Source organism: Phasianus colchicus, chromosome 2 (genome assembly GCF_987193195.1).
Source record: "Phasianus colchicus chromosome 2, bPhaCol1.hap1.1, whole genome shotgun sequence".
NCBI lineage: Eukaryota > Metazoa > Chordata > Aves > Galliformes > Phasianidae > Phasianus > Phasianus colchicus.
In genome coordinates, this window is record NC_143437.1 from 52242770 (window position 1) to 52269099 (window position 26330).

General features: G+C 41.5%; 1 protein-coding gene and 1 long non-coding RNA gene across 4 annotated transcripts in view; both read right to left on the reverse strand.

The window, feature by feature from the left end:
- Nucleotides 1-442: 442 nt before the first annotated feature.
- On the reverse strand, nt 443-3603 carry LOC116242978 (uncharacterized). 3 transcript variants are annotated; one of them, XR_016464724.1, is made up of 4 exons: nt 3447-3603; nt 2740-3111; nt 2401-2498; nt 443-2127 (listed from the first exon to the last, which is right to left on the reverse strand). It is a non-coding gene; the product is annotated as an uncharacterized LOC116242978 (long non-coding RNA). The 3 variants fall into 3 exon arrangements; XR_004169854.2 differs by having other exon boundaries at nt 3470-3601; XR_004169856.2 differs by lacking the exon at nt 2740-3111 and having other exon boundaries at nt 3470-3593.
- Nucleotides 3604-17674: 14071 nt separating this feature from the next.
- AIG1 (androgen induced 1) overlaps nt 17675-26330 on the reverse strand; it is a 118881-nt gene continuing 110225 nt past the window's right edge. Inside the window, exons 5-6 of the mRNA XM_031611297.2 lie at nt 21483-21646; nt 17675-18372 (exon numbers count right to left, since the gene is read on the reverse strand). Of these exons, the coding sequence (XP_031467157.1) occupies nt 18335-18372; nt 21483-21646 (202 nt within the window). The 3' untranslated portion in view covers nt 17675-18334. The remainder of the gene's footprint in view (nt 18373-21482; nt 21647-26330) is intronic.

Consider the following 26330-nt stretch of genomic DNA (forward strand, 5'->3'; position numbering starts at 1 on the left):
TTGCCTGAAGAGATATAAATCATGTTTTAGGTACTATTTCTTCACATGTTGTGTCATTTGCTGAGCAATTAAGCATGTGCTACTGAAGCACTATTAAGCAAGCCAGGGCTGCGGAACGTAATGCAACTTCACAGCAAGACATGACGATGCAATTCTCCAATACCTTAATATCATATCAAGTGGAACCAGATGATGTAAAATCAGTTCCATTCTAAACTGTGCTTTTGTCAGCAGTCATTTTAAACTTTAACTAAAAAAAGGAAGAAGGTGGGAAAGATACCAATAGCTCATAAGTAATCTTTAGACAACGTGTTAAAGATTGATGGTAAGAGGCATTCTCACAAATTTGTATTTATATTAAAAAACCTTAAATAGATACATTACATAGACCATCAACTCTAACAGTTGAAAGTAAAATAAATGTGATGTGATGAATGTACATCTACTCTTTTATCCATTAAACATCATCTTTGTGAGAAAAAAAATGCTTTTAATTCTAAGCTACATATCTTAAGCAGTTCACACAAAGCAACCATATGCTAACTGCATCGAGATCTACATACCTACATCTCAGAAACAAGCAATTACACAAAATTATAAACTATTCTCAAGTGAGTAATAAACCACTAGCTTTAAGCAGAATGACACAGTGAAAAGATGCATCATGGATGCTTGGAAAAGTAACTAAACAGATTTGTCTGTGTGAAATTCCACTTCTGTTGATAATTCAGTCTTGTCTTTCTCGGGATAAATTAAAAAGAAAAGAAAAAAAGAGGGCTAAATGATGAAGGCCTGGTAGCCACAGGGCTGGCCCACCACAGGAAGGCAGGTCACAAGGTAACTGACATCTGGTGGTTAGTACAGGCAGCTGAAAAAAGTGGACATGCAAAGGAAACAAAAGGATTGCTCTTTGTACATGAATTTCACAGGGGAAGATTTTAATAATGGATTTTGGACCTAAAGTTGGAACTATTCCACGCTGCAGCTCTGCATCCCACTATCTAGCTCACTAGGTTCCTGATACCTGTTCCACATATATGCTGTATGCCTCATATGGATACTTCCTGAATTAGTGAGACATCCTCAGACTTAAGCTAATCAAGAATGTGCCTCACTGCATGACTGCAAACTGCACTGGAGAGGAATAGAGCCCAACAGGTCACAGGGGCTCCTGGTAGCACAGAGACTCGTGCTATTTATCATGATGACACCTAGGAAAGGGATGGTGCAATGCAGAGCTCTAGGTTTTACCTTTCACCCCTGCCACTGACCTCAAGCAAACAGGGTGATAACTGCTCAGCCTCTCCGTTTACCCCTCTAAATTACAGTGCACTCAGTAATACATCGGCTGGAGGCTCTCAGGCTAAACTCGTATAAACCAATTTTGATTCCTTCCATCAAGCGTCTCATTAAGCGCAAAGTGCCTCTGGGGAAAGGCAGTTGATTAAACAGATTCCTCCGTGACATAATGAATTTACAAAACCCCTCCAGTTTTGCTGGGAGATGTTTGGGGAAAAATATGTTCAAGCCACTGGAGGAAAGTCCGCGGGGAGGGAGGACTTTCCTTCACCTTGGGGCCTGGAAAGCCTTCCCCACCTGCGCTGGGGCTCAGCGCCCACAGTGCACACCCCAAAACACATAGGTCACAGCCCCACGCTGTGCTAAGCGGACAGAGCCCAGTTCCACCAGCTTCCCCACCCAGCTCTAGCATGCAGGCCCGAGGCAGAACTCCTGTGGACAGGCAGCGGTCACGCAGCAGGCCCAGCCGCAGCACGAGGAAGAAGCACGAGCCATTTTCCAGCATTCGGATCCTGTTTATCGTGTGACTCAGCTCTGCAGAGTCCATAAGGATGACACGAGCTGTGCTTTATTAGCAGTTAGGTTAATGTTTGGAAATAAAAAGACTGATGGTTTTATCTGTTTGATGATTTGGTGCTGCCAAAAGCGACCATAAGCACAGCTCAATGGTGCATGAAGAGAGTACAGGCTGACATTCATTTCCCACCACTAGGATCCAAACATTAGCACACAAGTGGTGCAGCAGGCTGGCGGGGGCAGGCAGCCAGCGTCGCAGCTATTGGCGTGACTCAACGATAATCATTTTCCTTCATGGAGATCTTAAACTCCCTGCAATGGAAGGAAATAGGGATGGGTGAGGTGGGGTAATTTTGAAGCCTGGCAGCTCATCTGTGTTTGCCCAGTTTTCCTGTGCCCTCAGCTGAACCATGCCATAGAGCTGAGGACTAAAAGACTTCTCATTTTTTTCCTATTATCATTTCACCTGTGTGGGCGTCCTCTCTCTTTTTTTTAATTTTTAATTTTCAATCCCCTCCTCCCAGGTATACATTCTTCAGAATGCAATAACTGCAATGCAGGCTCACCGCAGGCAGAGATACTGACCTGCCATATGCAGCCAGCAGCAAATACAGCAATTCATCACCGCAAAGCAGTCGGCTGGATGGATCCTGCTGTCAGCTGGCACTGAGACAACGTGGGGTCTGGCACGTGCCATCAGCACAGAGTAAGAGACAACAGGGGTCAGTGGACACATGGATGCTGTCTTCACAGACAACAGCCTCATCAGCCAGTGCTTATTGCCATTTATCACAGAATAAGCACAACTGTTAGACTTACTGATGCTTGGAAATGTAGAGAGAAGAGTTTGGCCATTTTTGGCTGAGTTACACATCTCCTTCCATATACAGAGTCAAAAGAGAAAGAGGCCACTAAACTACTCACAAGCAGAGCTTGCTGGGATGTGCAAACACATCTTGCTGACTTCTGGGAAAACACATGGCTGTGTGCACTGTGGTCCAGCTGGCCCAACAATTCCAACCAGTAAATACTGCACGGTTGTGTGAGTGTTGCACAGCTTGCAATAAGCCACATAAAGTGCTGTTTGTGAAAGCTCCTCAGGCAGCCCCGCAGCCTGGTACACAAGGCAGAGCTTCTGCAGGCCTGAAACACCAGGACTCTGAGAGCTCTTGCAATTGTCCTGCATCTTGTTTGTTTATCCTGTTCTTGATCCTATTGGCATCTACTATTTCCAGCCAAAAGGGCAGTAGCGGCAGCTCCTGTTCTTGACCACCTTCCCATATGTCTGAGATACTCCTAAGAGAGAAAATGCTGTCAAGTGTTACCCATGACTTTAATATTCCAGGTCAATGCTTCAAATCCTTTTTCATCTACAGAGCTACCCTGTTTGCAGCATAAAGAAATAAGCAAAGCCTGAGCTTTTCCTACTCCCCCTGCCTTTCCTCATATACCTAACAGAAAAATAGCTGGAGCACAACTCCCACATATTGCACAAGATCCAAACTCCAACAGCCCTAAACAGGCTTCTTCCTGTCCTAAGTCTATGCTAGAACTAGTCAAAAATTAACACTTGCAAGATTATAGTGTCTTCAGAGCAGAGAAAATGGAGGAAAATCCAAACCCATACAAACCTGAATGCACTAAAAATGCATACCATTTTCACAACTAAAAGAACTCCACAACACAAAGCTCTGCACTTAAGCACTCCATTCACCTCCTTAACCCCAGCCCCAAGGCCACCTCTACTCAGCAGCTATGTACTTTCCCTCCAGCTTCACATCTGCAGCCTTGCCATCCTAATGAGAAACCTTTGCCAGCTGGATCCAGCTCCCAGAGCAATTTCTGTAATGAGGACAAGCACCTGGGGACCTACCTGGCTCAGGAGGAGAATTTAGTTTGTTTTTCCAATCCCCTGTATTGCAGAGTTCTCTGAGGCCATGATAAGTGAATGCCAGACCACCTGGCAGCAAAAACAGATAAGGAAGGGACTATGGAAGAGCAGATGAGTGGGAGGTAGCTAGGGTGGGAGGAAAGAGTTAATCAGCCCTTGGATCCTAGCATTCAGCTTTGATGCCAAGCCTGGAAGAGGGTGCAGGTGTCTATTTGGTGAAACTGCCTTTTGGTTGCATAGCTTTGTTTCTTCATTGCATGTTTTTTAATACTTTTGTTTGCTGTATTTTAGTCACAGCTAGTTAGGAAGACTTCACTTTCTTGTGAAGTTACTGTTCAGCCAAAGCCCAACTTTAAAAATATATTTTCTAAATATGCGCTGTTTACTTTTTTCCTCAGTAGCTTGATTGGCAGAAATAAGAGCTGCAAAAGCAGATCTTGTCAGTCATTCTTAAGCTTTCTTTAATATGGAAACAATTACCTGCCATTTGAACTGCATTTTTAAAGCGGTATGGTGAGCTTAATGACATGCATGTACCTGAAAGTTTCAACCTCTTATTGATTTCTAATGAAAACTTATTTATTTGTGGAGATTGCACAGGTGAAGTAGCCAACCTTTCCAGGTGGCCCCTGAAAAAGCATCCAGGCCTGTTTTCCATCATTTTCTGTAAGCACGCTGTGTGTTTTTGTACACGTATTTACCTTCTGTAGACACTCATTTATGCAGCTTTGAACATCTGTCCTATGAAATCCAAAGGGTGAGCGTATATTCATGTGCAGAGAAGGAAATGCACAGTGCCTTGTAGCTGCTGGAAGTGGAAGGCACAAGGGTTTGCTCTGTGCCTTGTCACATTGACACTGTCCCACGAGGTGCCAACTGCTCCTGCACGCTGACTCTTTGGAATTCAAGATATTTTGCTCAGAAGATGAAATTGAAATGATATGGAGAAATATGATAGCAGCTGCTCTCACTTCTGTGGTAGCGTGTGTGCAGTACAACAAAGCAACAAGAAACAGCGTTGTCCTTGCTCATGACCCATGCAACGTGGATAGGATCTGGGCCTAACATAGAGCAGATTTTTCTACTTATTTTCTACTTTTAGGCTTAGGTTTAGGAAGCGCAACAGGGGATTAGTATTTATTCACATACAGTCATCACTTGTGTTTTGTGGGCACATACCCTACTTTGGGGAGTGCCTGCCCGTTTAAGCCCTGCCTTTCTGAAGCAGAGAGCACCTGTGACACAAGCTGTACTCCCTGAGACACAGAGACACTCAGCAGCTTTAAAAAAAGACCAAGGAAACCTGCTGCTGGAGTCCTAAATTACATTTGAAAGTGACCCCACAGTAAGTGAAATGTTTGTTTTCCATTAAAAGGCTTCATACACATTAAACTGGAATTATCCTGTGGTAAACTTAGTTACAGAGCTTCTGGGACAGAGCATCCACCTAATCACCAGAAGGTCTGGATTGTGACCCCAAGCACAGACTTGGTGCCAGGTATAGCAGTGTTTGTGCTCTGTTGGAAATGCCATTTTGCAAGGGAATGTGTTGGTTTATGGGATACAAGTATAAAGCACAGAGCTAAGTTGAGATGCACTTGCCATTGCTGAGAAAGGAAACAATTATGCTATTTGTTTTGCTTCCAAGATGTGAATAGCAAATGTCTTTCTCACCTCACTGAAGAAAAAAATTGCACCCAATATGGTTAAGGTGCACTTTTTACATGGCAACCTTGAAATCTGAACACTTTTCTTTTTGTTTCTTAAATATATACATACATATATATATATATGATTTATCCCTTAGAGATGTCTCATGCATGAACATCTTGGGTTGTTTCCTATAAGATGGCAGAGCTCATAAATAAAAGGAATAGGCAGAGCAGCAGAAGTGAAACTCATTTCAAGCAGGCTTTTAGAGGAATTGATTTAGCTGCAGTCTGGACGTGATACTTGGCCACAAGGTGAAAAAAATGCCTTAGAGAGAGAAGGGCTGGTCCTGTCTCCAAGGGCTTGGCAATTGTTCCTAGGGATTCTGGGCACCTGCACGGAGCTCTTCTGGGAGTATGTGTCCTCTGATACCCCTTTGGCTGCTGCTTTCCTTATTTCAGAGAACACGGCTGCAACTGAGATCACCATTTCCTAAGCTCAGATACACCTTCTGGAAAGCCAGCAGCCAATTAAAGGTTTTGGTGTTTATGTCCAGTGACCAAAGGCTGGGCCTTGAGAAAAGCACAGCAGGTATTTTCATTGGGAATGTCCCAGAGTTGCTGCTTTTGACTCACCATGTGACACTGTTGTGGACCCTCTCTCCACTTTTCATCCACTAGATGCCATCATGTAAATTCTGTGAGGTCCTCATGGTGGTGGTGTCCTCCGACTCCGACTGCAGGCTCTTCAGCACAGCTGTATATGGCCGTGTTGAGTTCCCCTCTTCCCCTTAGCTTCCGTGGCAGCAACCTGTGCCCCCGCACCGGGTCTTGGCTGCAGTCCCTCACAGTAACACAATCCACAGAAGGAACATTAGAAGGTATTTTCTGGGCCAAGGATTTTCCCCTGACAGGTTTCAGAAAGGCCTCTCTCCTCCTCGCTGCTCGTGTTACTCCAACCCACCTTTGCAGCCCAGAGTGTCCTGGTGTTACTTAGCAGTCCCTTCCCTGGGTATGTTTCATCCTCGCTGTGCTACTCTGATCAATCAGAGCAAATCAACAGCAGATGGGAGCACGTTGCCATGAAAGCTGGAGGTTCATGTCCCACCCCCGGCTGCTTGCTGGGCAAAGCCCTTCTCAGCCTGTGCTGTTTTTTCAGCAGCTCCCTTCTGGCTGCCGTGGTGCTGCTGAAAGGGTTGGAAACACAGATCTATAGCTTCAGACACACAAATCCTGAGCATAGAATTGTCTAAGTTGGAAGGGACCTTTAAAGGTCATCCAGTCTAGCTCCCCTGCAATAAACAAGGACACCCACAGTTAGATCATGTTGCTCAGAGCCCCTCTAGCCTGACCTTGAATGATTCCAGGGATGGGGCATCCAGCACCTCTCCAGGCAGCCTGTGCCAGTGTCTCAACACCCTTATTGTAAAGGAAACTTCTTCCTTATAGCCAGTCTAAATCTCCCCTGTTTTAGTTTGAAACCTTTCCCTCTTGTCCTATCACAGCAGACCCTGATAAAGAGTCTGTCCCCTTCTTTCTTGTAGCCCTGGCCTGGCTTGCCATATAACAGCTGCCACCTGCTGAGTTGGGACTGGGTGGTGAGCATCTCCCTCCAGACAAGGCAGAGCAGTGCCCTGGCTGGTTAGGAGTGTGAAAGTGGTGGTGTCAATGACGGGCCCCAGGGCATGAAGGTGGCAGTGGCCACGACTCACCTGGGGTGAGACACAGCCCTGATTTCCTCTCCAAAGTCTTGTGCTGAGCACAGCTCTGTTGGGGCAGGGGCCAGCGCCAGGGGATTTCACATGCAATATGAACTGCTCTAAAAGGCATGCTGTGGGTGAGTTAAGGACATACTTTCAGCCTTAATTCTGAGTTTCCTAGGTTTTGTCAGTTTCAGCCAGACCCCTAATGTTATTTTAATGCAGTTGTTTTGTGTGTGAATAATATGCTTTCGGCGCCAAACCTCAAGCCCTGGAACCAATATCTCATAAAAATGCCTAGAGTCCAAAACTAATAGCTGTTACTCAGCTGATCAAGTGATGCCTAAAAAGTTACAGGTTAATGCTGTTCCCCAGGGGAAGGAAACATTAAGTCTGTTGGGGCTGTGTGCTCTCACACAGTGTCTGACCAGGGGCTGGGGTGCAGCTCATAGTGCACCTGGGGCACCCTGTGGAATGGCTCAGCAGGCTCCACCTGGGCTCCCCGAGGGCAGAGGTGGGGGTAAGGGCGTTGATGAGTTTTTCCATAAAGATGCCTGGATAAGGGAATCCCAGCAACACTCCACCCAGCAATGGGTCACTGCAGCTCACTCTCTCCCAGCCCTGCTGCTGTGGGCTGTAATTCAAGGGACACCACAAAGGGGGTGGACATTGGCTTGCTGCCCTGGCAGGCACATTGGCATGATGGCAGATGTGGTGAGGTTAGATCCCAGAGTTCTACTCCATTCTTCAAATGGGACAATGAGGAGAGGGAATAGGAAGTGGGGGTGAAGCCATCCCTGTGTGCTTACCTTCACTTCAGGCTGGGAAATCAAGCCACAGGATGTCAGTGCAGCCTGTGCGAATGCCAAGCTTTCTGAAAGAAGTGACTATCTTTTTTCAAGAGCATGCAGGAAGATCTCTTTCCCAGAACATCTTCTTATTTAGGAAATTCACATCACGGTGGCAAAGCTAAGCAGAATGCTTATTTGGGAATAAGAAAATGAGATGTGGCCTGAAGTCACTGCCTGCATGCAGACACCACAGCAAAAAGCTGGAGGGCACACCAGAGGCAGTTGCTCGCGCACAGTGCTGGATGGGCTGGAGGCCCAGACAGCTGCTATTTGCTGCCTGCATCCTCAGATACTCGCTGTGCAGTTGTAAGGTATTGATTATTTTCCTGTTACAACACAGAGGGATTAGCTAGATTAGCTTCTGCAGAGGTGAGAAAGAAATGTGTCGTGTAGACTGTTTGTTTTGCACTACTTGGATTCACACCCTCTTTCTGAATCAATCTCCTTTTACTCCGGCTCTTGTGGTTTTTCATGGGCATGAATGCTGAGGAGCTCTTCCCAGGGCGAGCAAGTGATCATTAGTGGAGAAAGCAAAGGGACAGTGCTGCTGTCACCTGAAAGGCAGGCAGCCTGCAAACAGTGCGGCCAAGGAAGCTGTCATAGAATCATTAAGGTTGGAAAAGACCAATGAGATCATCTCATCCAACCATCAGTGGTCACATCCCAGCTAATGCTTCCCTATCACAGACAGCTTTTGGCAGGATGAGGTAAAGCCTTTCATTGCACAGAGAGATCTAAGCTTTTCAGTCCTTCTGGACGCAAATTTCACACCTGCTCTGTGCAACCTGCCTAGAATGGTGGTGCTTATCAGAAAGCAGTGTGTACTGGTCTCCATCCAGCAGTGAGCTGCACGGTATACTAAAATTGTCAGCAAATTTTCAGCTGCAGCTCATCATCTTTTCTATCTGGTGCAGAACAGAGCACCCAGCTTTAAGAAGCCAGGGTAGAAAAGTATGTAAATAAATTATCTTTGTCTGCTGTTTTTCCTGGTCTCCTTGCTTGGAAACGTGGAAAGTACCTGAAGCAGGAGTGGCTTCTCAGATTTGTCCTTTAAAACTGTAGAAACAAAATGAGCTCCGATAGAAAAGAAAGAAAGTGCATAGTTTAAAATTCCTGGCCTGTATAGTTGTAAAGCACTAAGTGTCCTTACTCTGCAAAAGAAGTAAATGTTTTTCACCTCTTTGTGCCCTGCACTGTGGAAACTTTTGACATCTCTCCTGGTGGTTGTGGTCCACCAGGAGATAAACTCCGCCTGAGTCAGGTGGGTATCAAAAACCTCAGACCAGCTGGATGGTCTGAATAAGCATTTCAGAGTTAAGCCTTAGCTCTGAAATTCTTCCACTTAGAATGTGTTTCTACAGAGAACAAATGAATGTTACATCAGGAAGTCAGTCTTCTGTGTAAAACACCTGCTCCTGCAGGTTCCAAAGATGTCTTGTATTTGTGGATACCTCTGGGTCCACACAAATCTGTGAACTTGTCTGAGGCAGTGTGGTAGGTCTTATTGGAATTTATGCATATATGTTAAACTTGACAGGAAATTTCTCTTATGTTGCTGTTTTGGTCATGTTTCTTCCAATGACTGATGATTACTTTCTGTTGGTTTTATTATTCAATGACTGGACAATGAAGCATCAAATAAATCCTCATGCTCTTACGGTACATTCACTTTTTAGGCGGGTTTTTGATTGATCTGATATATATATGTATATATGCAACAGGAAAGCAAAAGAGAACATTATTTCAAATGGAAATTAAAAGTGCAATTTGTAGGATCAAGGCATTGCTTTCCTGTCACAGTACTTACAGAGCAAAGGGGGAGAGGGTCAGCAGTACAGTGGGGAAGGAATGGGATCTCTGGGTGGCATACTAAAAATGGTGGTAGGGAACGTAACAGCTACCGGTCCCTCTCTTGCTGTCCTGCCAGGGGACAGTGTAAATGGGAAGATGCTAGTATGATCTGGATTGAATCTGATACAGAATTTTATGAAGCAGCAAAATGGCTTTTGGGAATGTAGCACGTAGCAGAAAGACCCATTTATTTGTTGCTTTCTGATCAAGTTGGAAATTGAAGGACGCTGCATAAGCTGTGGGAAAACACCAACAGCCCTCAACACAAAATTCTGTTAAATCTCTCTCTTCAGTAGTTTCCAGATCACAGAAACATTGTGTGGAGGGGAAAGGAGAGAGGTGAGGAGCACCCAGCTTTAAGAAGCCAGGACAGAAAATTATGCATCTCTTCAAGAAAAACTGAAAATATTTAACATCTCCAAGTATATAAGCTCATAAGTGAGCCTGCTTTATTGTGGACTGGCTTATTCGTCAACTTAGTATTCAGGAACAGGAACAATTGCCATAGCAACATTCCCATCTTCTGACATGTATCATGCAGATCATGTAGTCAAGGCAGCACAGCACCCTCTCACACATGTGCTCTGTGAACTTTTGTATTCCTGACAATATTAAAGACAGAAATATGATTGACATTCTTGCCTGTGTTTCTTTATGATTCCTTAAAAAAAAAAATATGGAAATGCTTCCCTTCCCCCATCCTCCTCCTTTGAACTGTTTTCTCTCCATCCCACTGAAATTATGAGAACAGCTCATGCCCCAGATTTGCAGATATACGTTTCTGAAAGTAGTCCTACGCTATGCTAATGTGTAAACTGCAAAATGTAGAGGGTTTTAAAAATTAGGTGTATCCAGCAGAATCTAAATCCTGAATAAAAGTGCTGAAAGGAATTAGAAATCTTCCAGTACCTGCATAATTAGTGTTCTATTAAACAAAGCCTGGCATCTTTTTTCTTCTTCTTTTGTTGTTTTTGTTTTGTACTGAGTTAGTGTGAAATCTCCAGTCATATGTACCAACCATAGCTATGGTACCATGCCAATATGTATGCCATCCTATGGGACCTGTATTCATAAGCACAGCAGCATATTCTATGTTTCCAGCCAAGGTCCAGCTATAGTTTGGTCTATGTGGAGTTCTTGCTGAAGGAAAATACCTGCCAGATGGCTAAGATGTGGTCCAGTACAAAAAGGCTGCTGCAACACTGTGCAACATAACCACTTTTGCAGCCTTAACACCAGTGGCAACTAGGTACTTGACAAGCATTCTTGCTTTAATCATATCATAGGCCATCCAGTGGACCTCTTTCTAAATTTACCTCCAGTTTAGAAGTGTAGCTCCCTCCAAAATCTCTATAACACTAGAAATAGCTGGGCTGTCATAAGTAGATCAGGTTGATAGTTGGACTTCATGTGCTTGAAGGTCTTTTCCAACCTAGATGATTCTATAAATCTATAATTGTACCACTACAACAGTATGCCTCTAATTATGCATATCCCACCAGTGGTTCTGCCATTAAAAGTATCACAATGTACTGCCATTGCCTAAGTATTTCTCAGACCTGCGATTTTACATGCTGTCCTCTCCTCCTCAGGATGCCTGTAACACCACTTCGGTATGCGGGTTGGTCCCAGCAGCTCCTTTTGTGTTTCTTTCCTTTCTTTCTCTTTCTTTTTCTTTCATTTGTTCATTCATTCATTCCTGTCCTCCACAACATTCCTCTCCAATATTTAGGATCACTGTACAAAGCTTAGGTACCTTCCCACCCCAAGGAGGGTGAACGTCCTTATGCTGTGGTCAGTATTGCTCAGTGTTCACCTGGGATTGCATCTTGGATGAGTCCCTGTGGTTTTCAGGTAGAACACTCTCTTCCTCTGTGTACTCCACAGCTGCTTGTTCCAAGAAATTATCATTCCAGAAATTCCTTCTTTATAACCTGCCTTATGGTGACTGCCATACTGTATACATGTAGTAGAAGTCCTCTATTATCATAGTTTTTGCTGCTAAAGTATTTTGCACTTAATTGCCTTCTTCTGCTCCATACTTCCATTTTGTTAAGCCACTTCTAGAGAAAATGGCTTTCAGCTTAATACCACCAGCAGAAGACAGATGACCTTCCCATCTTTTATCCTATTACATCTGTCAGGTGTAAACTTAGAAGCCAAATTGGGAACCGTTATTAAATAAGAACAAATTATTTTATTTTACATAGCAAATAAATGAGGACAATTATACGTAGAAAGATAGCCAGGCACTGCTCTGCCTGCAAAATTAAATTAAACATGCAGAAATGCAGAAGCAAAAATTTCTTAAGCAGCACACGGTCTGTAAATGTTATCTGTATGTGTTCATAGTGCAGTGCAGGGAACTGTGTTGAAGACTGTGCTCAGCAGCCTTCCGCTGAGGAGAAAAGCAGAAGCACCAAGGGCTGCAAGTTTGGAGACAGGATGGAACTACTGCCCATAACAAGAATTTTATCTTTCATAGCTCCTGATTTCTTTTCACGGTAAGCAAGTAACTGTCATTTAACACCTGTCATTATTTGTTTCAACTGCAGATCATGTGTGTCTATATTAACATATGTGTATATATAGATATATACATAGGTCTGTGTTGAACTTTTATATATCCAATATACATAGTGTGGGGATGGATTGCATATTAGAAAAGGAGATATTATGTCCTAGTACTGACTGTACTGTAGCGGTCTCTATATTTAGAATGCACACAGCAGAGATACTTCTCCAGCCTAATCGTAGACATTTACTTTTTAATACATGAGCTATGTATGAAATGCTGAACTTGGACATCGTGATTAGCTACAATACAGATAATGAGAAAAAGATGCTATTTTACTTCTCTCTCTTTTTACACAGCTCTAAGGAACAGCAAAAAGCTCCTCCGGTGGGCCAAGAAGTCTGTAGCCTATCTTTCCAATTTCCATACTGGCATTTATGGTGTCGAGGTTCAAACCCTTTTACAGCCGTGGTCTGAACAAAAAAGGGCACTTAAGGGAGCAAGACTACAACTTGCTCTTCTGGGTTACATTAAAATCCACTTATTTCCATCTGTTACTTGGACAGTACAGAGAGCATTTTAGATAAAAATGAAATTGCTTGTTTTTGAGAATATACGTTAAATCTATTTGTTGTTTATGGTCTGTAAATTGGACAGTTCTGTTCTTAGAGTTATTTAATAATACAAAAGGAAGTAACTTTGCTGAAAAGACCTATTTTCATTCTAAGCACAAAAAGTTTTTTCATTTAATTACGTCACTGGAAGCACTACAGAAAGCGTCCCACCTGCAAGTGCTCTCGCACCCTCATTCAACAAAGCCTCTGCACTGAGAAGCACCTGTGTGTATGCTTTGAATTCAGCATGTGCTTAAGTACTTTTCTAAACAGATGTCGACAGTCAAATCTGTTTACTTTCCAGTCTAATTTCATTCTCCCTTTGCTCCTCTTGCCTCAAAAAAAGAGAGATCATTGCCTCTGTTGAAATTAACCCATCAAGCCTGCAAACGCTTCTATTTCCTGGGATTTCTGAAATAGCCAAGGCTGCAACCAACCCAGCTTTAATACTATGATCAGATATACTGAAGACATCTGCACTTTTGCAACACCTGTGAACATCTTGAGCCAAATAAAATGGCCCACATTTATAATAAAAACTCCCAGGTTTCACTGGAACACCTGTGACCCCAGTTGAAGCAGCTGGCTAAAGCAGCATGTCATGCTTTTGAACCACAGGAGCAGTGCAGAGCAGCTGGGATACCCCAGTGTATATGACCTGTTCTGCTAGTATGCATTACAATTTGATTAGGAGCTTTCTTTGGTTGCTGCTGATGGAAAGTAGCTGTCACCACAATTTGCCCCTGCTCACATTAAAACAGAAGCATTAGAAGACAGGATTAGTAAATAACTCCTCCAAGGCTGCATTCATAAGCAACCACCTACACATCTCCTGCTGCTTGCTCCTTTATTCTCAGGGCAGGAGCACCACACCTACCTCAGTAATGTCAACTTCAGGCTGACGGCCTCTTCAGGACTACATTTTAACACAGGTTTTAGATTATAAAAGCTTTCAGTGTTCAACCTACTGGTATCAGATCCTTCAAAGTCTAACCAAGTGCTCTGCAGGCTGGCCAAACTTAATAAAAAATAAAAGGTAAAGAAGAAATTGTTGTCAAGAAATAAAATATTCAAAACAAACAACTAAATCATATGCCTTGTACACTGTCATGTCAAAACATCATTTGGAGGCCTATTGGAAAAGACAGCCATTTTTCAGCCTACTCACACTGTCCAAGAGGATCTGATGTGTGCTAGTGGCAATTTAGCAGGTACTGCTCACATGGGTAGAGAAACAAACTACATAACACTGGGGAAAGTGTCTGTCAGTTTCCTTTAAAATAATGTAACAGTTGCTACAGAAAGAAAGTAAAATACAGTTTTATCACATACAAGCCAAATAAATCAGACTAAATTTAGTTCTGAAATTGTGGCAATAGTTAACAAATTATGGCAATTTCTTTGTAACAGAATGGTATGAGAGCTGTGCGTATTTATTTTGGGGTATCCAAGTGCATACAGAAAGTGAGGGTGAGCTCTGTAAAGCCAAGCAGGGCATACAGTCACATTGAAATTTATGGCAACTCTATGGTTAGTCATTCTAACCAGCTTTAAAAAAAATCCCTTTTTTCATGCTTTATACTAAGGCAAGAGAATATTATTCAGAATGCAAAGTCAGAGTGAGGTAATGTCAAAATTAAGGCAGTCTGTTCAACCTTAATTTGGCCCCCTGTGAGTATGAATTATGATACTGCCTTTAATTAGATGATCACACAATATTTTTTCCTCTGCCTCATTCATAACACATGATGGATGGTGCTCGGTGAATGATGAAACCATATTTTGTTATTTTCCTTGTGGTTCAAGGTGTGGCAGCCTGCCTTATTTACTGCTGTATCTTTCTCTGACAACAAAACTAATGATTCCTTCACAGAACTTTGTATGTGGTTTTTCATTACAGCCAGGACATACTTAACAAATATTAATAATTTAATTTTACAGCAGTTCTCGAGGGAATGGCTGGAAATCTTTCCATTTAGCTTATTTATCTGCAGCCTACTCATTGCTCAAGTTTTCCTTCAAAGCTGTGTTTCCTTTCCTTGAATTCTGCTTTACTTGCATTAGCTTTGGGGGTGTACTGACAATACACGGAAACCAAGGTCATGGTCCCCATTCTGGTACACATCTTGGAAGTCAAACTCTGCATAACTTGAGAAAGCCAACAGATCAGCAACTGCATGGCAAATTCTGTTCAGCCAGTAGACGGACCATTTCCAAAGTTGATACTGCAGAGAATTACTTGTTTACTACAGGGAAGTGCAGGGATGTTTTTTTTCTAAAACTTGTACAAAATAGATTTTCCCCATAAAGTGTTACTAACATAAATGCAATCCTTCTTCCAAAGACTCAGTTCCACAGCAAAAAAATAGAGAAAAGTTTTCTAGACATAGAAAAAATGCATCTTTTCCATAGACTTTCATTTGGAAATAGATGACTTGTTCTGACAAAAGTTTTTTCTTTAAAAAAAAAAAAAAAGTTCCCCCAAGAGAAATACCTTTCAGGGACAATTTCAGCCAAGATGGGTAAAATTTGGCAAGCTTACAAGTGACTTCTACTTCAGTCATCATTCATCCATCATCTTTCTTAAGCACGATGGATTGTGTAATTCTAAAGGGAATGAACAGAGTCTTCAAGAGCACTCTGGGTAGACAGGCCCCTAAGTTATTTATATCTTGGTTTATACATCATAGGTTGGATTTGGTGCTCTAAAATTTTTTTGACTTTAAATACTATGATTCAAAGCTTACAGGAGGTGTAGAACTTTCTGAGACCTGAGAAGACAAATTGAGTTTGGATCTTCTTCAAATATCATAAATTTCCTTGAGCCAAATGAAGCCTATCACATTTTGTGTCACATCTGTTGCCTTCGTCTAACATTGCCAACCTCATGGGATTAAGCCCATAACTGATACCTAAGCTTGGCACACTATTTTTCAGAGGTGCCCAATATTCATTAATTCACAGATACAAGGGAAGACAATTTTAAGTGTCCCTGTGCAGTACCTCTGAATGGGAGTTTTCTTTTTCTTGGACACTCATCTATGGATTCGACTACATCAGTTTAGTCTCTGATGTTTCTGCTCTCTTTATATTGTTTATACATTTCTAGTATCACCTAAAATAACATAGTATTAGAAGAAAAACTCTGCCTAAGCAGGTGTAATACTTACTGAGAAAGAGAAATCTTATCATCAACAGCCATTTTGAGCTCTCAGCCATCCAGATGAGCATTAAATACAGCAGCGACATTCAGAGTGTGCTGCAGCAGAATGTATGTATCTGTGTGGCATTCTTGAAAGTCTTATTTTTTATCTGATACCTTTACATCAGAATGAACAATTGAATTCAGTGAAGGAAACAAACAATCCCTGTGGAATAATATTTAAAAAAAAAATCATAAGAACAAGTAACCAAGACAAAAAGATTGGTGCTCTGAGTTTCCCACCACGAGCTGCTAATCTTCTCATGATACAACATGTGTCACTGCTGCTGTTCCTGTTGGACAGTATGGCTGGATTGTTTAGCATATTCACTGTCCACCAATACTTTCACATGCTACCAAAGCTTTCAGAAGCGGTGACTTTAAGCAGTTCACAGATCTCTGGAATATAAATGAGTTTGTATTTTCTTTTCTTCCTGAGTTTTGAAAACCTGTTGCAAACAACAGACATCTTACCTCCTCCACTAATGACCATCTATTACAATCAAGTTCAGTTATCTGTGGTAGAGTAACCATTGCAGAATCACTGTGCATATGTGCCAACTCAGCTCAGGTCCAGCAGAGCATAATAACCCTAAAGGCCACGTGGCTACAGCTAATTTGCTTCCAAAGCCAATCTGAATGCACAAGCAGTGTACTTGGTTTTATTCGGCGTGAAGCCAGAGTGAACAAACTAGGCAGACCCAAACCAATTCCATGTGACCTCCTCCTTCAACCTGGCCACACATTTCCAAGAACTTTCTAGTAACTTGCCAAGCTTTGAAATCTTTGCAACTCTGATAAATGAGGTAAATCACGGATAGGATAGTCACAAGTCAACGTAATTGCAGATGCCTTATATTTGAAGGAAACCAACTACAAGTCACTGCACTGTGCTACTGCACCATTTCTACAATCATATATACAGAAACAGCAGTGTATTTAAAGAAAACAATGGGAAGAACATCATGATTTTCATGAGATCTGTTTCCCCCCAAACTGTTCCAAAGCAGAAACATGGTCAAGTTATATTAAAACTCTGCAGGAATCTCTGTAATAAAAATCACACATTAACATTATAGACCTTAGTGCTCTGTGTGTTAAAATAAACACACCTAAACACACCAGTGAATATACGTGAGATGTGAACATGAGAATGTTTGGATCTTTAGGTTACTTTTTCATAAAGTAATTTTTTGAAAATAATTCTGTTCACCTTATTTTAATTCTACACAATTTTCATGGCCACTACAGTTCATCTTTGATTGTCTGAACATTAAACAGAATTCTGTCAAGCTTAGACTGTCTCTAGTATTTTGAAACTGAATTCCTTACGCAAACAGGCATACCTCTAATTTTGAACATTTGCTATCATTACCTTCCCAAAGGAAGGCTTAAAGGTACCTTCCGATACAACGCTAATGGCTCAGTCCATGTATTGAGAACTTACAATCTGGAAATGCAGGACTGGGTCTTGTAGTAGGAAAATAAGAAAAGTCCTCCTGCAGAAATAATATCATCTACAGCTGACACTGGAAAACCTGAAAACATACAATTCAAATGTCATCAATCCATCTAGAATTTCAAGAATCAGCATGAAGAAACAGAAACTTGGGGATAACTTGATCTTTATTAAGACATAATTAAGAAAAGTTGCATCATTTTCAGATAGTCTAACATGGCAAATAAAATCTTACTGGATTGATAAAATTATTAGCATCACTAATTTAAGGCAACTGTTACATCATGTTATATTTGTATTTCAGTCATATTGAATTCTTCTTCAGATACATTCATGCAATTAACTTTAAATACATTTTTACACTATACTTGGAAATACATTGGATTGTTTTGTTCCCCATATTAGACATATCTGGTTAAGCTTTTCTCAAACAATACAAAGAATGGACGTGTTCTTCTTGGTGGAAACGGAAAGCTGTAATGACTTAATGATTTAATGGCTTACTTGATTCAAGAAAAGCATGTTGAGAATGCCATGGAGATAAGTATACATCTTAAATGTGTATATCACATGCAAGCATGGAGAAATAGGAATGGAGGTTTAAACATAATTATTATTCTTAGCTAAAATAATTTTCCCTCCACATAAACCCCCAAAATATCCTTGCTCTGAGCAGAGGGCCCATTATCTGCCTTATTTCCAAAAGATTCCTCTCTGTGCCAACCTCTGTTGGGGATGAGAAATCTTCCATGGAGCCATGAACAAGCCTCCATGTTGCATCTATTGTTCAGTCCAATTTTGGCTTTTCTTTTTCTTCTTCAATACCTGAAAGCATATGGAGAACAGCTTTTAAAAATCTCTGAATGAATAAAACCAAAGTTTATTTAGAGAGGTTTCTTCTAAAGCAATAATCTTTCTTTTTCCTATATTGCTGTTGTTTCTCCCCTACTTGCTCACATGCTCTTGCATGTGTTGCCTCACCTGCTGTGCATGAAAAGAGCATCTGCACACCTGATGGCAGTGGTTGTCCAGTAATGAACCTCATAGTCCTCCCTCCCTCCCGACCACTTTCAAATCAGCCTCACCCCCTGCCGTATGCTCAGCCTTTGACTGCTGCAGGGGACTGGGAACACTTAGTTCCCTCAATTCCTCTGCTTACCTACGAGCAAATTAAGGTGGATGTTATTATAGCTGAAGAGAAGCAGCTGGTTCTATTTGAATGCAAGTTTTAAAATTTCTGCTTAGAATTCAATAACTTTAGCCTCCCCTCCTATTTCAGCATCAGATTTTTAAATATTTGCAAGTACATCTCCCTTTTTTGAGAGCACAGAAACAAAGGATCGAGTAGTGTTGATAGGGCACCTCTCTCTTCTGATAAGGATCATGTCCCTCGGTGCTATCAGGAGGACTGTGCTGAGCGCAGGGCTCCTTAAAGAACTGATCTTTGCTGCAGGACTTTTCTCTTCTCTAAGCTGAGCAGCGTCTGGGTTGGGCAGCAGATTGTGTTTTTTCTGGCAATGAAAACGTTCAGCTATTTCATATGCCTGTTTCTGGACAATGAATTACTATTGGTATCTGACAAAAGTATTGTTCTTCTGACTAGGCCCTCTCTGCCAAACATCTCAAATAAAAATATTTCTTTTGGAGGTTTTCAGGCCTTCTGCACGTTGGAAAAGAAGGCCCTCTGAGGACTGGAGGCAAAAAAGGAGTAATTTTTGAGAACGTTGAGAGGAAAATCTAGTCACAAGTAAGATCACCTGCTAATGCAATCTTTGCATAGATGGCAGTTACACTAAAAGTCACAGTGAAAACGTAGCTAGTTAATTCCAGGATGGGAAGGAGTGAGAGCCACGTGCAGTTAGAATCCACAACTGCAGAGCTGCCTTTGTAGAAAGAAGCAATGAGGAAACAAACGGGGCTGCTGCTGCCAGCAGCCTGAGGACAACAGCCCTGGGTGTCACTGGCAGACCTGTGCTGAGCCACAGTCACAGGTTTAACAACCAAAACAAGAGGCTGGGTCCAAAAGATTACAGTGGGTTTACAAGGCTGCTCCAGAGCCAGCCTTGAACCTTCTGCTGTAAAAACTCCTCCAACAGTTTTAAATGAGCTGTTTTATTTGCCTTTTAAAAAGAGGCGCTTTCCTTTCTTCTCAATTGCACTGCTGCAGATGCATCAAATAGTTTGGCAGGAACACAGATACCCTCAAAACTGTGGATAGACACTGGCTTGTAGAAAGGGCAAATTTTTCCTTGCCTACCATATTGTAGTTTCACTTGGAAATATCTAACTGCAAATCATTTTGTCAGTAGCAAGGCTTTATTTTATGCATCTCCATAGGAAAGTGGGAAAAAAAAACCAAACAACAAACCTCCAAAGCTCAAAACAGCCCCCTTCCACGCTAGAAATCTCATTGCAGACTGCCTTAATTTGAAAACTTATGATTCAAATACTCCTTTTAAATGTACAGTTTTCAAATAACATTTTCCTAAATATTGCCAGGTGACAGATTGGCATTATTTTAAATTTCTGCTGTTTGTGGTATGCATGTTACACACTTCAGGTTTGGTTTATGCAAAGTGTTTCTAGCATAGCACAACAGCAGGTGACTCATGACATTTTCTGAACTGCAAGTGCTTGAACCACAAAGTAGTTTGGATTTGTATTCTTTTACCAAATCACGGACATGACAGAGAGGATAATAGGGTCATGGAGAACCTACTGGGAGAATGACCCGATCAGCTTCTCTGGGATCAGAGGCCACAAGAAGCAGAGATCCATACTGTGCCAAATTAGGGAGATTTTCCACCGTTTACTTATTCATGGACTTGGTAAGAACATGTGGTTCTTCACCACATTTCTATGCTACATGCATGATGTAGATTAAGTGTTCCTTGTAGCTGCATTTTTTAGGAGCTTGTTTCCAGTATTAATTTAAATAAGTAAAAAAAATTGAATGTGACATCAAACTCAGGACTCAAAACCACTGTGACTCATCCTAGCATAAAACCAACAAGATACTTTGCATCTAGGTGATAACATGAGCAAACGGCAGGTAAAAGTGCTTGAGCTTCCAGAATCAGACTCTCCCGAGTACCACAGGACTTGTTAAAACAGATCTGTGTGAGCAGAAATCCACAGTGTGAATTTATGGTGTATGAACAGGTGCAAACTACATTTCCCAAAATGGGACACAGACTGTTCTTATGGTCACAATTTGTTATAGGCCCAATGAATACAGTGACAGAATTCCCAGTGAGCAAGGATTTCACTCCATTTGTGATTTGCTCCTGCAGAGATTATGAATGTTGTTTGCTCACTTCAGTCATTTTGACAAATGAAAACATCTTTCATAGATTAAAGCTTGTGTTTGTCTTATTTCCCCTTTTCCTTTACTCGGCAATGTCTGGCCTAGGCTTGGTAGATGAACGTACAGCCTATAGAGCTATGTTCACCCTGCACTAAGGTCTTTCATTTCTAATATTTAACTGATGTGAACATATTAATTTTCTTTGAATAAACTTATAAGCAGAAGACACCTTATATCTGCTTTTTAAAATTGTTATTTCTTAGTCAAAGCTTAACACTAACAACACTCCTACAAAATGATATTTTATTCTAGAGGCATTTAATGGATTCATCAGCTAATAAGTGGGTTGTAAACCAAGTGGGTTGTAAACCTTTCAGGTAATTGCTAGCAGCTCTTAAATTAGTATTAGAAGTAATAAAAAAGAATACATATTCATAGCACATGATGCTCTCCAGCAGCCATTCCATTCATTCGACTGCTCTTAAGAGCGAGCAAGCAAGAAGTTTCAATGGAACTTCTGTCATTCTCCTCCACTTTAGTCTGCTAAAAATCTTTTTGACTTTCAGGGCAGCACATTCAAGCCCTCACAGAGTATTTCACAAATTAGTATTTATAAAACAATACTCACATTTTTGAGTATCCCAAATGTAGTTGTTCAGGACCTCTCCCATCACGTAGAAAATGTTAATTATAACAGTAACAGCTGCAAAAAAGATTATTTTGACACCTGGGCTGAGGTGTTCAAGAAGTGGGTACACCCACACTCCTGTAACATGGTGAATCCAGCACACCCTGAAACAGAACAAAACCATCAAGTGATGACTCTTACAGCCTTGTTTTTTGAAAGTAGCTGTAACCTACAAAGCAATCACTTGAAAGGACAGCGAGTTGCTATTAACTGCAGCTTCTTGGAGCTTTGCAGAAGAGACATTAAAAGTGATGAAACAAAGACTGATTTCCTGTACTGTTACAGCTTTGTTTTAAATTCAGTATGAACAATCATCCAATTTTCAGGTTCTGATGCTACATTTATATTTACAAAGAATATAAACTCCTGTTTCGTATGTCAGCATGGGAATGCAACACTCCCACAATTCCAAGCAAGTTCTTCTTCCAAAAAGTGTTCAGTGCTCCTGCAATTCTCCTACAAAGCTTAGCTTTCTGCTTTCTGGTGCATTTTGTTTTCATTTTGTACACATTTGTGTATTCATTGCTTTCCTCTCCACATTTGGCAAGTGCTTCAGTTTCTTCATTTGTCAGAGACATATGGTTCAGCTTCTCTTTAAAACAATCATTTCTTTAGCACCTGTGTTTTATAGGATGCCCAAATTTTTCTTCCAGCTACCTGGTATGATTTGTGATCGAATGATTTTTTGCTTGCAAACTCCTTTTTTTTTTAAACCATCTCATCAGTGAAATTCCACCCAGCTCCACACTCAATAAAGGAGAAGGAATGATGATGACTTGCTCTTCTCACAGTCATTGTTAGTGTTCATCTACAACGGAGAACATTGGAACATTAACCTAAGAAACAGTGTGTAAGCTCTACCTCAACGCAGTCTGGAGAAGCACTCTAGGTATGTGGTTTGTGTGTGTGTGACTGCGTTGACGTCTGTACCCTCTGGAAGGACAGGTGCTGCACAGAGATCTGACACGGTGAGTGGTGAAATCAGAAGGGGGGGCAGAGAGAGCTCATACATTCCAGCAGTTGGAAACTAAGAAAGGTAAATGCTGCCAAAAAACTGAGCACACATCATGGTGGCTAACTGGGAAAAATGCTCATTGGAGACAAGGCTGAGGCTCACAATTCTGAGCTGCTGATCTCTCTGTAAGACTGTAAATCTGATCCTCTCCGATCAGTTTGAGAGAGATGCGTGCAGTGAAGCACAGCCAAAGAGAAGACTCAGCAGCTGCAGAGAAAATTATTGATGGGGATTTCCATGTCCATATGATTTGCTTCACTTGCTGATACTTTTTGTTTAAAGAAGACTTTTGATCACTACGTTAATGGCCACAGGCTCCTGAAGAGCAGGAATGCAGAAGTTTCCTCAAAACTACCATAATGAACGCCTGTCACAGGGAGAGCATAGAATCCCTGCTTAATGATTCTCTGTTACCCTGTACATGTACTTAGCTTCCCTGCATGATGAAACTGTCCAGTACCATGAAGCATCTTTATGGAGGGACTTTTCAAGGGACCTTCTGAATGGCACCTATGTACTCAAATTCATGAACCAAGTAGAAGTGACATTTACTAGAATGCGCTTATGTTGGAAAGAAGAAACATTTTCTAAATCTGACCAATGAGTCACTGCTGAGCTCCTGCATGTCAGCTGTGTCTGGTTAGTTCAGAATTTCTAGTACATTGTATGAACTCTGTTCTTTGCTGCCCAGAAAGGTCGCCTTGTTTGGCAAGGCTGCTGGTGCGTTCCACACAGCTGCTGTACGCCTGTCACCAGTGCAGCCACAACGCAGGAACTCATGCTCTGAGAATAGGGGGTACAGAGTACTGCTGAGATGACTGTCACAACCTCACACCCTCAGCAACTCCGACCTTCCTTCCAGAGAGCACTGCATATGGGCTGAGCAATGTTGGCCTTGTCTCTGCTAAGCAGTGGCACACTGACTGCTCCTGCGCGGCCTGCACCTCGGAGGGGAGCTGCCAGAGGACAACTGCTACCATGGAAACCTCACCTGATGGCCTTTCTGAGCAGCTCGCTCCCACTGAACGCACACTAGCACAGCCCCACACAAGGAGTTGATAAACCATGGGCATAAAGTCTCCATACAAGATTGCTGCTGATTACTAACGCTAATGAATGCCTTCAATGTTGCAATTTTAGTAGTTATTATTCCCGTCCAACCTCATTATTAGATAAGCACAGGGAAGCATGCATTAAGATTTACTTAGGAGTGCAAATCTAGATCCAATTTAAGACCCTGTCAATGAACAGGTATGAAAAATGGGTTGTTAAGGCAAAAATATATTGAGGAGAAAAAGTTTAAGGTAACACTGGCCTGACTACTTTTGAGAAGATAACATTAACTTTGAAGGTCCCCATGTTTTGGTTCTGTGGCAGCCCTTCTGGATGTAGCAGTGTTTTTGCAAAGAGGAGTGGGTTACAGGTCACACAGTTCACTTTGCTATTGGTTAGAACTGGTAAGGAAAAAGGAGTGGAGATATTCCCACTTCTATTCAAATTAAAATGTTTGTTAAAAAAGTGGTGATTTTTGGAATTTTTCAACCAGCTGGTGTAGGAAACAGAAAAAAAAAAAAAACCAGAAATGGGAAGACATACACTATTGCTTCGTTTTCAAAACACCTGTCAAAACCTTGACTTTGTAGCTGTTTTTCACTTCTAGTATACAGGAGATGTTGTGTATCTCATATATCAAAGGAATGAGTCTTCCTGTCTGCCATTTTTCAATTAGCCTGCCTGAGAAAATGAAAACTATGCAGAGAAGATAGGTGTACGTTTACTCTTTGGCTACTGATCTTTCATTAATGAAGAAAAGCAACAAATTCAAAAAACTGTGGGAGCCTTGTGGTTTATGCCTTGCTTTGAGTGATGCAACTGTTACATGGCATGTGCAAATCCCAGTTCTGGTAAAGGCAAGCTCAGTAGGTAGGTACCAGAAGATGACTGCGACAACTGAAAGGTTTTGCAGTGGGAGCCAGAAAGGGGTTGCTCCCTCATGATGGCTACATGGCTGCCAGCTACACAACTCTAAATACACTTGCATAGGCATCACAACTTGCTGGCTCCTTGTGGTCTGAATTCTCAGTCTCCATCTGTTTCCTGCCCAAGTTGAGTCCTTCAGCCAAATCTGCAGCTAGACAACAATCAGTACTATGTGATCTGACAGAGGGCTGTAGAACCTTTCTTCAGAGCAGTGAATGAGATGACACAGAATAACAATGCATGCCACAGAATCACTGAGGAGCTCCAAATGCTCTTCCTTCTAGCAGAGGGAGCAATATAGCAGAACTCAGAAGCAAGACATTCATATCTGACAAAGGAGATATCTTTCTGTGTGATGTCTAATTAATGATCTACCCTACCTTGCAGTGATATGTCACTGAAATCAAGATTAAAAAAACCTCCTAGAATAAAATTTTGATAGGATTCACTCCTTTGTTGTAGGCAGTATAATATAACTCCAGCGAGCTTCTGAAGTCAGGAGACTATACAAATAATAAAAATGCATACAATTATGCTTCAGTACAAAGTATAGAATACATCAAGACTGAAGGGTCCAAACATCCATTTTTTTACATGGGTTTTAGATGAAAGCTTCCCTTATAAACTGGTTTTTCCAAAAAGGCCTTCTGAATCCTCTCCTGGAGCATGTGACATTAGCAACAGTCACAGCCTTGATACATAACTACACTGATCTACTGTGGTAATGCCTTTCTGGGTATTTCTTGCAGCAGCTCTCACAGATCCTTTCCCACATCTGTGCTATTCAGGTTTTTGGTGACAGAGGTAACAGAAGGCCAATTCTTTAGACTGAAATACATCCAAAGCTGATTCTTGTTGTGGCTACAATTTAACAAATGACAGAGCACGTATATTTTCTATGCTTTTATTTCCTGATCTTTCCTAGTATCGCACTTCTTTTCTGCCGAAATGGGGAGCTTTACTCAGAACTATTAAACTGTAGAATATCTCCCGAAGGAGGTGATAGGCTTACAGCAGCTGAGTCATTCACAACTCAAATGAACAAATCATTTGTGGGTACAGGCTAGGGATCAACCCTGTGTTTTCAGAGGCAGGAGCACAATGACCCAGAATAAAACTGTTCTACTTTTGATTTCTAATACTGAAAAAGTGTTTAAGTGTTAAGATGTTTAAGGAAATTTCCATCAATTCTTTTTACATTTTTTATTTTTTTCTCCAAAGACATTGGATGGCTTATTCTACATCTAATCAGAATTGTTACATTCTCGGCCATCTTAAGATGTTGGGCTCCTTATATTCCCAGCCAAACAGGTGTAAGCCATCTACAGGAGGAATTTATATTGTTTAGAAATTTTAAATACTAAAATATAAACTCAATAGACAATCATCAGGAAATGAAAGCGATACTCTCCCCCTTTTCCAATTTTTTATGTTGGATTCTTCACCAGTTTGAGTGTTGCTGAAGAATACAAGGGTCAGTAGGACTGCGCTACTGATATGGAATGGCTTGTGCAGTCAGAAGATGTCAAATCCCAAAAAACTGCTCCAGCAAATAATGTCATGCAAAACATACGCAGCATGACATAGTGCTGGCATTCTCTGGGATGAACAAAGATTAGGAGAAATTCGTGTTAGCTAGAATGACAGAAACTCTGCAGATTTGGAGGTTGTCTGTTTTGATAAATAATATTTAATTTTAAATATAGCAGTGGTTGCTATGCTTTCTTGAGCTGTATTTTAAGGAGATGCACAAGCAAGTGAGAATGTATTATCTATGCATGTCATCTGTACTG